The 11,712-nt window shown below is 39.1% G+C and overlaps 2 protein-coding genes across 3 annotated transcripts in view; one reads left to right on the forward strand and one right to left on the reverse strand.

Moving 5' to 3' along the window:
* The first annotated feature begins 1,381 nt into the window (after positions 1–1,381).
* uba52 (ubiquitin A-52 residue ribosomal protein fusion product 1) lies at positions 1,382–3,355 on the forward strand. The gene is made up of 5 exons (XM_005730196.1): positions 1,382–1,450; positions 1,879–1,990; positions 2,383–2,469; positions 2,770–2,872; positions 3,197–3,355. Exons 2-5 carry the CDS (start codon positions 1,888–1,890, stop codon positions 3,288–3,290), a joined length of 387 nt encoding a protein of 128 aa, XP_005730253.1. The 5' UTR covers positions 1,382–1,450; positions 1,879–1,887; the 3' UTR covers positions 3,291–3,355.
* A 516-nt stretch (positions 3,356–3,871) lies between these two features.
* Positions 3,872–11,712, reverse strand: part of LOC102192485 (homer scaffold protein 3) — a 52,383-nt gene continuing 44,542 nt past the window's right edge. For both annotated transcript variants that reach the window (XM_005730198.1, XM_005730197.1), the window contains 3 exons: positions 10,767–10,877; positions 9,756–9,836; positions 3,872–8,417 (listed from right to left, as the gene is read on the reverse strand). In XM_005730198.1, the coding sequence (XP_005730255.1) occupies positions 8,232–8,417; positions 9,756–9,836; positions 10,767–10,877 (378 nt within the window). In that variant the 3' untranslated portion in view covers positions 3,872–8,231. The remainder of the gene's footprint in view (positions 8,418–9,755; positions 9,837–10,766; positions 10,878–11,712) is intronic.

Raw genomic sequence — 11,712 nt, forward strand, 5'->3', positions numbered from 1 at the left:
CAATGAGTGATGCTGGTAGGACACCGCTGTCTCTGTGAAGTACTCAGTGTACCCCAAGTCCTTGGCATGCCCCTGGGCTGGGACAGGGTGATGACATGGCTCTACCTTCTTTAAATTAAAATGCTGGAAGTCCTCTTGGAAACAGGTTGAGTATGCATCTGGAACGTTTCTGTACAAAAATGGGATGTTGGTCGATGGGAGCAGCTCTTTCCCCATTCGACGGGCTGAAATCAGTGTTTTCTCCAACAAGACAGTCATACTTAATACCACAACTGTCCTACTTGAGTTACTGTAAATTGCTTGTTTAGCATAAATATGATTCTGAAGCAGGTAAAGAAAATGCTGCAATGCTTCACCAGAGAAACGTCTGTGCTGTGGAACATGGTAATGTTGATACTGCTGCTTGCTGCTCCTGCAGAGAGAAAAATAAATACTGTGGTGTCCTGTTACCTGTCGAAGACAGTGAGTGGAGTGGACACAAAATTATTCAGCAGGAAGATGTATTTCCATAATAAGGATATGTAAAATGTCTGTGTTATTTTAGGTATGAGAATTTTCCAAAACAGAAAAATGCCTTGCTGAGGACACAGTAGACTCCTCTTTGCCTTTTCAAGGTGGCGTTAATTCTATAAAGTCTTGTCTATTGGTACCATAATACATAATCATAGATAATAAAAATGCATTTGGCAGTTAACTCATTTAAAAAATATGGGCATAAGCTTAACGGTCTATGTTTTGAAATGATTAAAATATAAAACAAAATAATCCGTCTTTGTCACAAAATAAGCTAAAAAGTGTATTTTTCACAGCTGTAGATTACCTAAAATGTCCTTTTGCAATACAGCATGATCATTTCAACATTACAGTGGAACATAGGCTTTAGGGAGCATTTTAAATAACGAGAGCTCAATTAAAATACAGAATATATTTAAAAAGCTTTGATAAGACACAAAATTCAAGTTAGATATGGAAATGCATACATTTGAAAAAGCAGCCTCTTTTTGTTTCATTTATACGGGTTGTCGGTGATCGCAGTCACTTCCAGTTCTTCAACAGCAGGTGTCCGTCAAAGTTCATTTTTGACCACTCTGAATCTTCACAGGCTCGTATAATTCACAATGAGAGTCGGCACTCTGTCAATCGTTATGTTCGCTTATTTTATGCCGGTATTATTTAATTAACTGATTTGTATGAAGTGTCAGAGCGAATTACACTGCTCGCTCCAGTTGTCTGTTTATAAGCCTCCGTGGTGTACAGATCTGATTATTACAGCTAAATGAAAGGGAAAATATCTAAGATGTTTTCATAATGAAAAAATAAAGTTTTAAAAATGTAAACACTTTGACTTCAAATCACATTTTATTCTCAAAGAGACAGCAAATTAGGAAGTGACGTATTTCAGCGTCAGCCTCTTCCGCTCTCTTTTCGTTGAGGCTCAGCTAGCGGCCGGGTGGGTAGAACGTTTTGTTCAGCAATATTTAACGTTTTTAAGATTATAATAAATGTTTGAAGTTGAGTAAAACAATATCGCTTTCATCCTTTAATGACAGCATGTATGTTTGATGTAGTCTTACATTAGTTTCAACAAATAAAATTGACATAATTGTGATTAAATTCCGCGCTGACGATAAGCATGTGGCAAGGCCTGCAACGAGCCTCTTCTGCTAGCGCTTGCTAATGTAATGCTAACTTACCAAAAGCGCCGACAGTCGGCAAAACGATGAAAAGAGTTTATTTATTAGGATAGAAGTTGCGAAATCTTTTATGATCTAGCTTTATTATTCATCTCGCAGGCGATTCGGTTTTTACTGTGGTCAGTCAGCGAGCTAAGTAGCTACACGGCTAAAAGTAAAGCTAACGTCATTTTTCTGTGAACAGCCTGCAAACATGCAGATCTTCGTGAAGACGTTGACGGGGAAGACCATCACCCTTGAGGTGGAGCCCAGTGACACTATTGAAAATGTCAAGGCAAAGATCCAGGACAAGGAAGGTGAGCTAACACGTCTAAAGTGACGTTTGTGACTTCTTGAAAAATATTTGGCTGCTCAAGATGTAATTGGTCTACACCTTAAATAAAAGGCACAATTCGAGTGAGCCAGACTCTACATTTTAATACATGAAACTGCGAATTGGTAGATATTTAGTGTCCAGAACTCTAGTGGCTGTGGTTTTGAATTAGAAACGTGGGTTCTTTGCCTTTAAGACTGTTATGGTTTAGGGTACAAGTTGAAATAGGTTTGCACTCAAAATCACACATTAGACCACAAAGGTGACATAGATGGACTTGTTTGGAGCAACCTGTGAAGTGATTTAGCTTTAGATTCTGTTGTAGGTAATGTTCATGTTAAAGTGCAGATTGGTTGACTAGTGTTGTGTTTACAGGAATTCCCCCGGATCAGCAGCGTCTGATCTTTGCTGGCAAACAGCTGGAGGATGGCCGCACACTGTCCGACTACAACATCCAGAAAGGTAACGGCTGTGTTGTTTCTGAAATTGGCAGTAGCACACAGTAGACAAGCTGCCTATTATATAAGCGTTATGAGAAAGTACTCATTAAATTAGTTTTATATCACAAATGCGCTTTGCTGCAGTTGCCAGTATATAACACCATTTTGGATATGTAGCTATGGTATGGTGTCATTATTTCTGTGTTAAATGATTTTTGATTGACTTTTCAATAACCAAGGTGTGCATCAGTTTTCCTGGTAGAGTAGGCTTTGTGTTTAAATATAAATTTGACATTAACATGATGTATTTACTGTTCACCAGAGTCTACTCTCCATCTGGTTCTGCGTCTGCGTGGTGGCATCATTGAGCCCTCACTCAGGCAACTGGCCCAGAAATACAACTGCGACAAGATGATCTGCCGCAAGTAAGTCCAGTCCTAAGTATGAAAATTTGATTATCCTCAGGCCTGCTCTTATTTCTGTTGATATACATTTTAAATATATAAAAAAAAGTGTTGGTAGAGGACCTTATAAACTACATTTGGAGGTCTTTGTATATATTTGAATTGAGAAATAATCAGGTAGATAGAATTACTTTGGTTTGGTTGCACAGTGCTTTAGTGTCACCTGAAATGGCAGTTGGGAACAGCTGACCTTAGTTTTTGGCTGAAGTGGGTTTTCTCAGGATCTTTTTCATTTCTAAACCCTGAATGTTTTTAAATTGGTACGCTGACCTTTTTGTTTTGCAGGTGCTATGCCCGTCTGCACCCCCGTGCTGTCAACTGCCGCAAGAAGAAGTGCGGACACACCAACAACCTTCGTCCCAAGAAGAAGCTGAAGTAAACATTTACAACTAAATTGGCACTTTGTGCTATTTTGTGTTAAAATAAATGTAGAAAAAAAAACTGCTGCTTGTCTGATTTGTGTTATTTAATGAACATGTAAAGGTGTGTGTTTGTTAAATTCACTTGAAAAGTGACCATAAGGCTGTGCTGGCTAAATTAACAGCCAGGAAAAAGTAACCAGATTAACTGCAGTAAGGTGAAGCTGGTGTAATTGACTATTGGGATTTAACAAGAGCTTCCAATTAAGTCCTGGGATACTCATGAAACCTGCTTCTTGGATCTGGTTTAGGATTAAACTTAAGATCTGTTCCAAAACTAGATGATGATAATTTTGTGTAGTTTACAACAAAAGGTGTCAATTGACATCAATGTTGGGCAACAAAATACGCAGCTGGTGTAGCGATTTAGAAGTTGGTGTGCAGGTTTTATCTGGCTGATGATTAAATACAAGCTTTCTCACTGATTACTGTTCTAACCCAAGCAACATGAAGGGAATAGTGAACTTGAACTATTTCATAAATAAAAAAAAGTGGTTTTTGGGGGGTTTTCATCACACAAGAACCACAGCAGTGACTTTGCATGACAGTTTTAATGTTTAAAACATTTATATACAAATCCCATACAAGCACCTGCTCTCCTCAGATTCAGTTTTCGTACCTTGTACTTCACAACACTTCAATGAGACTAACCTGAACTAAACTATTCTGAGGTATTTAGTCATACTGAAAGGTTAAATGTGTCAGAAAGCAATGAATGATGGGTAAAAGCTGACATGAGATGAAGATCAGTGTCACTCATAAATTGGCTGTTTGTCGATTCCAGTTGTGGCTTCTGTTGGACATCTTTGGTACTGCGATCTCTCAGAGCGGGCAACAGACGGTTTTTTAAAAAGTCCTTATTCCACCGTATTTTCTGAGGGATCCACACTCAAGTTCAAAAATATATCCTTCAAACATCTGGTGATCTGCATTTCACAAAATGTATCGTGAGACTTTACAATAAGGGGTATCAAAGTGTATTATTAACTCTTCAGGACAGGCATATTTGAACAGAACCATAAAGTGCAGTAGTAAAACGTGGTTTATCATTGCAGCCACAGATGATGATGATAATAAAACACCAAATCTCTAAAAGGAGACAGAAGTGCAATTTAACTCAACAGGTCCTGAAATATGAGTTGGATTACTCCTTTCATGTTATGTAGCTACACAATAATACTGCACATTAGTCGGTTTTAAGACCACTGATTATATTTTGTATCATAATCACGTGTTGTGAAATGCTTAATTATCCTTATTCTAAAAGGAAAAAGTATTTAATCTTGCAGCACACAAGAACTACGCCTGTGTTAACACAGTATTATTGTGCAGCGCTCAAACAGGAATAAGGCCGTTTGAAGTGTTTCTGATGTCATTCATGTGGAGCTTATTGAGAGGAGCTGCTAGCCTGTTTTCTTCATGCTTACTAAAGGCTGGTAGCAAATTCGCATAATCTGGTGGAGCGATGACAAAAAATGCGTGTATCAACTATTAACAGGCAATTAAGCTAGAATTTTTTTTATTGCTAATTTGTTAATTGTTGCATGTAGCAGCTGATGTTAGAAACCCCCAGACCTTTTGTAACTTGTCAAAGTGATGAAATATCAATCTTTATACCAAGTGTTAATGTGATAATAGCAATATAATGCAGAAATGTGTCATTATTAACATATTTAGTACATTCAGAATTAGAACTGCTGCAGCAATTCTTTTGATTATCTGCACTAAAACTTAAGAGAATCCTAAATCAGTATATCATACACACTGGCAGCTGAACATGCTATAACACTAACAAGGAAAGTAAGAGGGGGTAATAACGGGATGCTATTACATTATATTGTAGTTTATTACATTAACACATTTCACAATTTGACATGTTACGATTCTGGCAGTCACTGCATCACCAGCTGCAAAGACCTGCACCTTATTTGTACCTAGACTATTACTGTCATACGAAGGAATCAATAACTCATTACAGGGCAAGAAGCAAAGATCGATAGATATTGTGCATCAGAAATTCTCATACAGCACTGACAGACAAGTCAATTAAGTACCAATTTACTAAAACTTATGCAGTTGTGCTTTTAACTGGAGCAGTCCGAGGTTACACGCACACATCCTCGCATGTTTCACCATTGATGTGAGGACACTCGTGCTTAGCAAAGCCTTAAGGGACATTTCACCTCAAAATAAGATACATCAATAGTTTTATTTATCCATCTAAATCTATTTGACCTCAGCTGTAGGCATATCTACTTTCTCATCTTACTATAATACACAGATTTTATTATCATATGCAAAATTTGTTTCCTCCAGCTCCTCCTACACGACCAGTACTTGAGCACCTAAAGTTGGCACACAGGTACATCCTAGGAAGGTTCTTATCCATATCACATGACAGCCACCTAGTAATGGGTTAAAACAACCTGTTTTTGTTTGTTTGTTTGTTTTTAGCATTTAACACCTTATAAAAGCATCAAATCTTATTATTTCATAACAATAGCATCTGATTTATATCCAAAAAGTTTCAGTTGTTTATGATATAGTATAGATTGCCTGGCAATCAACTAGCGACAGGCTTTTAAACTGACCTGATTTTAGACTTTACACACCTGTAACACAGCAAACAATCCTACAGCACAGGCATGTGCTAGTTAATATAGTTAATATAACAAAACTAAAAGGCAGTTTTACCTTGTGAGCAGATTGATGTAAGATTTATATTCTTTCTACTTAACCAAGCCTATCAGCTGTATCACTGGATCTACCTGTAATGAGAAGTTTCTACTCATAACAGTGTGACAGCATGTAAACGTTAACAGCAGCCTCCTCAGCTCTGTTGCAAACTTGACTAGCTGCAATCTTCGTTTGGTTGGTGAGTGCAGTTGGGCAGAAAGAAACTAACTCCTACACAAACCTGCTCACACCAAAGTACCAGGGCCAAACGTTCTGCTATTTCTTTGATTTCAAATGCATTGTTTGTGTTTGTGGTCATTATGTTCAAGAGAATGCATAGATGCTTCTAATCGTCACCCTCACCAGAGCAAAAACATGTACATTTTGGGGGTAACTGTCCCTTTAAAGTACCCTTTAAAGTTGTTGGGGTCGTTCCAAATGTCCTCACATCAATGGTTTTGAACCAGTATTAGTAAACACACACACACACACACAGCTTCACATTTCTTGGCAGGTATGGGGCTTCTGCAGAGCTCATGCAGGGCTCTTGTAGTGATCTACTCTGCAGCTCCACCAAGCCTCTCTCTAGGGTTATTACTATTATGGTAACTGATAGTGTTAAGCAACAAGGAAAAAGTACATTAAGCAGAATTGTTATATAACTTTGTGAACACGGACAAATGTAAACAAAATAAAACTTGGCACACACGTTGTGAAGTGCAATCTCAGTGTCCGGGTGGGAAAACGGCACGTGTACAGACCAGAGCTGCTTACTCTCCATAACAAACTCAGTTCCTGCAGCTTGAATTTTGCAACATTTGTGGCCGTTTTCTCCATCCTAACTGCGAGTAACTCATCGATGAACATAAATAATAGAGTAAGTGGTGAGAAAGAGCAGTCCTTATAAAACATGAACAAAAACAGTTGTACGCTGGCGATGGAGGAGACAGAATGGGAGCAGGTTGTTGCATCTCTGAGTTTGTAGATGTTCGGGCTGGTGTCAGACCAGTCTAGGCTGATGATGGTGAACTGGAGCAGAGTTTATTCAGGGCCTTTGCTTCCAGAAGCTCTTACACAGCTCACACTTTTACCGGGTGCATCTCCACAGTATCAGCAGAGGATCGTCACTTTTTAAAAGCAGACATGACAAATACGTACATTTAAGAACTGAAAAAAGCGAAAACGCTTCTGCCAAAACTGCACTGAAATAAGCATTTATGGAAAGCCACTTTGTTTCTATGACCCAAATATGGAGGTTTATGAAAAGTTGCTTATGTTTAATGTAGCTATAAAATATAAAAGCAGATTATATTTGATTTCACAGCTCTCCCAAGTTTGATGAAACCCTTGCTCTTACAGCGCTGCAGTTTCATGGTTCGAGGGTTTCAGACTTCCTACTTTGCAGGAAAACAGAACAGTACAAACCCTGTCAGGTAAAAATCTTCCTTCAATATCGGCCTTTGCAAAATTCTACGGTAATCAACTCAGGGTGTTATGTACCATTAGGATGAAATGCTTCACCTCTCTTCTTTACTACTGAAAATCACAAGGTCAGACTTTGACAAAAGCCACTTTCGACATGCACTTCTTTTCATTTACCGCACGGCATTTGAATGCATCGGTTTACATCCAAATGAACACTGCAGTAACTTTTCTATGTTGCGACTGCAATCCTACTAGGATGGACCGAGTAACATTTACAGATCACTTTAGCATAGCAGAGGGAAAAAGAGGACAGGGCTCGCCAAGACACGAGGTAATCTGAGGAATGCAATGTGGAGGGCGATGCAGGAGGCTCAGTACAAGATCTCTTTTTACTCAGTGATGTTTCAGCATTGGCAGAGTGTGTTTAAGTCACTAAAACTCTCCAATGCTCCATGTATTGCAAAGATTGCATCACTTTGTGGGTGCGTCTGAGGGAAGCTATAATGTAAATCTGACTCATGTCTGAATGAGGAGATAAAAAAGTCTGAAAAGTGCTCATTTTTATGGCACCAGCAACAGAAGGACTTTTATATGAATGGTGTGAATGGCAAACAGCACAGGTGGTTTGCTCTGCACATAGCACCTTTAAGAGGTTTCCAATGCTAGACTGATGGTGAAAAACAAAGAAAGTTCAACTATAGTGTGTTTGCCTCCATGTTGCTCTGATCCCGTCTCTGCTGTTAGATCAGTTAAACTGGAGGGAACGAGACTGTGGAGATGCACCCCAGCTCCTGCTGTGGCTACTTGCTGACCAGTTTTGCCAGACTCTCTCTCAGGTTGTTCAGGTCACCGATTTTGATGTCCAGAACGTCAATGATCCGTCGTACCTCGACCTCCGCGTGCGCCTGCTCCTCCCGGTTGGAGGCCAGGGTTTTTTCTGAGCTTTGAACGCGATCCTCCAGCTCCACATTTCGTCTCTCCAGATCCTGCAGCAGCACGGTTATTAATTCAGGTTTTCATTTTTCTCTTTTCATTTAACCCAGTAATTGATACCAAAAGTGCATCTTTGCCCACATTCTTATCCACAAAATGCCATAAATGTTAGTTTCTCCAGAATATGTTGACAAGATTGACAAGTTATGTTTTGGGAAAAACCAGATCACAATTAACCGAGTAGAAAAAGTACAGGCCTTTATGCCTTTATATTGTGTTTCTATACATTTAAACTTCAGAAAATATGCTGTAAAACAGATGTATTCCAGGGAGATACTGCGGCTGCCGACTGCTATAAAATTAGCTAAAAAACTCCTCTCAGAGCAATTCAGTTTAAACTGTTTATAATCCAAATTCAAATCTGCAGTTTCCTGTTTTATGGGGTAATTCTGTATGCGAAAAAGCAGAGATGAGTACTTTATGGAATAAATCCAAGGACAGCAAAGGTCAAATATGAATACAGATAATTCACAACTGACACCCCCGGTAAGAATGATAGAGGACCTAATAAAAGCTATGCAATATGCATCAAGTCTCATCTCAAGCATTAAGAAGGAAATTCAATCCAATTTGTTTTCTCCTTGAAGCCCTCAGTTCACCTTTGTAGATTCTTTGCCACACTTACTCTTGTCTGAACTGTACGGTCTCTTTTATAGCTGTCCCTGATTATTCATATGCCCTGGTTTGGGTAACAGCAAAAAGGACATTTATATGTAACAGATCATGAAAACTGCCAACTAAAAAAAAAATCCTTTTTAGGACTAGAGTGCTTTAGGTCAGTGTCATGCACTAACCTCTAAAGGTTATGCATAAGTATTTTAACAGTTTGTTAAAGAAAAAAAATCCCTTTTATGTCTGGTTGTTGTGGAAAATCACAACCGGTCAGCTAGCGGCGCCAATAATTTTCCATTTTGAAGACTTTGACACACATCAGTCAGCCTGGTGAGCATTTTCATTGCTTATCAGGTTGACGGATGTCACACTTGCAATCTAATATAGGGATCCATTATATTAACTATACACTAATCTGCTGATGACTTTCTAGAAGGAGCGGTTACTTATCAGCCAACATGCCATCAGAAAACTGACAAATATAAAAGCATATTCTACCCACCTAAAAAGTGACATCATCAAATGTAATCTTTTGTACAGCAAAGAGTAAACAAGTCCTAAAATGTTCATTTTACTACAGCGTGAGGAAGAAAATCAGCAACTTCAGAACTGATAGTCGTTGAGCAATAAAAATGTGTGACATTTTCCACAAATGTGTTATTTGTGCAGCACGACAAAGTTGTCCAATTTGATGAGTCAGTCACAAAACTGCAGCTTACCTTGAGTCTCTGCATGGCCTCCTCCCTCTCCCTTTCTAGCTCGCCAACATCTGTTTTCTTGCTCTGTAGATTGTGAATTTCCTGAAAACACAGTAACTCCAAATAATTACAACACCATCTTTCCGATTCATGTACCTCAATGTCCCGAGGACAAGCAGCGTTCCTCATTAATTTTATAAAGGGGGTCAGTGATAAGATTTGGGACGCCTTCATCTTCTTGGGAAGGAGGGAGGGAAACATGCCACTGTGACCTTGCATGAATCCAGCTGCCAAAAGTGGACTGTGTTTAAACGACGGGACAGATGTGGTTATGTTAATGAAGCTGGCAGAGAGCAGCGGGCTGCTTTCAAAGGAGCATTTTGCTTTTATTTATCCTCAGGAAACGTTTCTTGGCTCAGCGTGTCCTGCGTGCATTAGCGGACATTGACTTTACCCACAGAAACATGCACCGTTTGACAAGATGATGTGTGTTTTAGAAAAGTTACAGATGCCGTCAGAAATCTGTCATTCAGTACGGAGGAGGCGGTTCGGAACATCTACATCTCGAGTCTCGGCGTTGCTCGGTCGTGTTCTGTAAGACTGTGACATTTTATCAAAGCACTCTTCAGCGTGATCAAAGCGACAGACACGACAGAGCCTCAAAGCTGAATCCAGATCTTAGCAGACAACAAATGAAAAAAGCCAGTGAACACATTCTTCTGTCGTTGTCTGCACGAACTCTGCAGCATTTTATCAAGTAGTTACCTTTTACACAAGTACAAGAAAATATTTCATTTAACGCGTTCAAGATGATTTAGAGAACAGATATTCAAAATGACACTTACTCTTTCAGAGTTTTTATGGCGTAATTGAATATCAGAAGAAGATTCAGGCTCACACATCCAAAAGACTGCTGGCAGTACATAATGTATGCTCTTGTAAATTAAGCTAGTGGTATACACCGAGCTTCCCTTTAGGGTGGCAAATAGATTTGGACAGTGTGCATTGCTGAGAGGAAATTTGGTGTCTTGCCTGGTCTTTGGCTCGCAGCAGGGCTTCCAACTCCTCCAGTGACCGGCTCAGCTCCTCTTTACCAGGCTGTCCAGCAGAAGGACGCCCCAGCTGGGCTTCAAGCTCGGCCACCTGGAACACACACAAACACACAATGAATAACATTAAAAACAACATTATAAGATAAGAAAAGCAAGACTACCATCTAAATCCACCTTCTAAAGGCTTCCATCCAAGGTGAGTTTTGAGAGATATCACAAATCTTAAAAAGACGGGGGCCTTTTAAATGTTGGAAGAGAAATCCAGAAATAGGGAGCGGCGACTGTCACTCCATGTTTAGCTTCACTAATCAAAAGAGAAGCATGGACGGGAACATGGGATCACAGATTCAGGCTTTTAATGTAACTCAGGCAGAACTAGTGCGATGCGAAATATTATACTGTAAACAGTAATCGAGCATGTATCAAACTGTGCAAAAAGAAGTCTCATTTGTAACCAGCATAGTTTTGAATCTGACTGATGAAAATCGACAGCAAACCAGAAGTATGGAAGCCAGGCAATTTCAATCTCATTTCCTGAGACGGTCTGATTTAGTTTTAGCTAAATCTAATTTAGTCTTGAAGCTAATCAGTCCAGTTTTCATGTTATTATGTTTTCACATAATCTTTCTCGTACACAGATATGACAAACAAGAATCAGCCTTACAAAAAGACCTAAGAATCCAAAGTATAATCCTAACGTGTGATATAATTTTCACAATTAATTCATGCTATTAATGGAAACCAACATGACCACGGTCTATGCACAAACACTTTACTGTCCATCTATGTGCAGACGAACAGCAAGTGAAGTGATTTTCACAGCTAATAAAAGTCAATTTAGTGAAGAATTATCATGCACCACACTGCTGTGCAATTTACAAATGAATCAAGGACATTTTCTTTATTCATTGCCTCTCTCCTGACTC

Source organism: Pundamilia nyererei, unplaced genomic scaffold (assembly GCF_000239375.1).
Source record: "Pundamilia nyererei isolate P.nyererei 1_Seehausen unplaced genomic scaffold, PunNye1.0 scaffold00036, whole genome shotgun sequence".
NCBI classification, from domain to species: Eukaryota; Metazoa; Chordata; class Actinopteri; order Cichliformes; family Cichlidae; genus Pundamilia; species Pundamilia nyererei.

Excerpts from the sequence above, each read along its gene's own strand:
- uba52 (XM_005730196.1), top strand. The coding sequence starts at position 1,888 with ATGCAGATCTTCGTGAAGACGTTGACGGGGAAGACCATCACCCTTGAG. Across the intron at positions 1,991-2,382 it reads AAAGATCCAGGACAAGGAAG|GAATTCCCCCGGATCAGCAG; the intron begins GTGAGCTAACAC and ends TTGTGTTTACAG. Across the intron at positions 2,873-3,196 it reads GACAAGATGATCTGCCGCAA|GTGCTATGCCCGTCTGCACC; the intron begins GTAAGTCCAGTC and ends TTTGTTTTGCAG.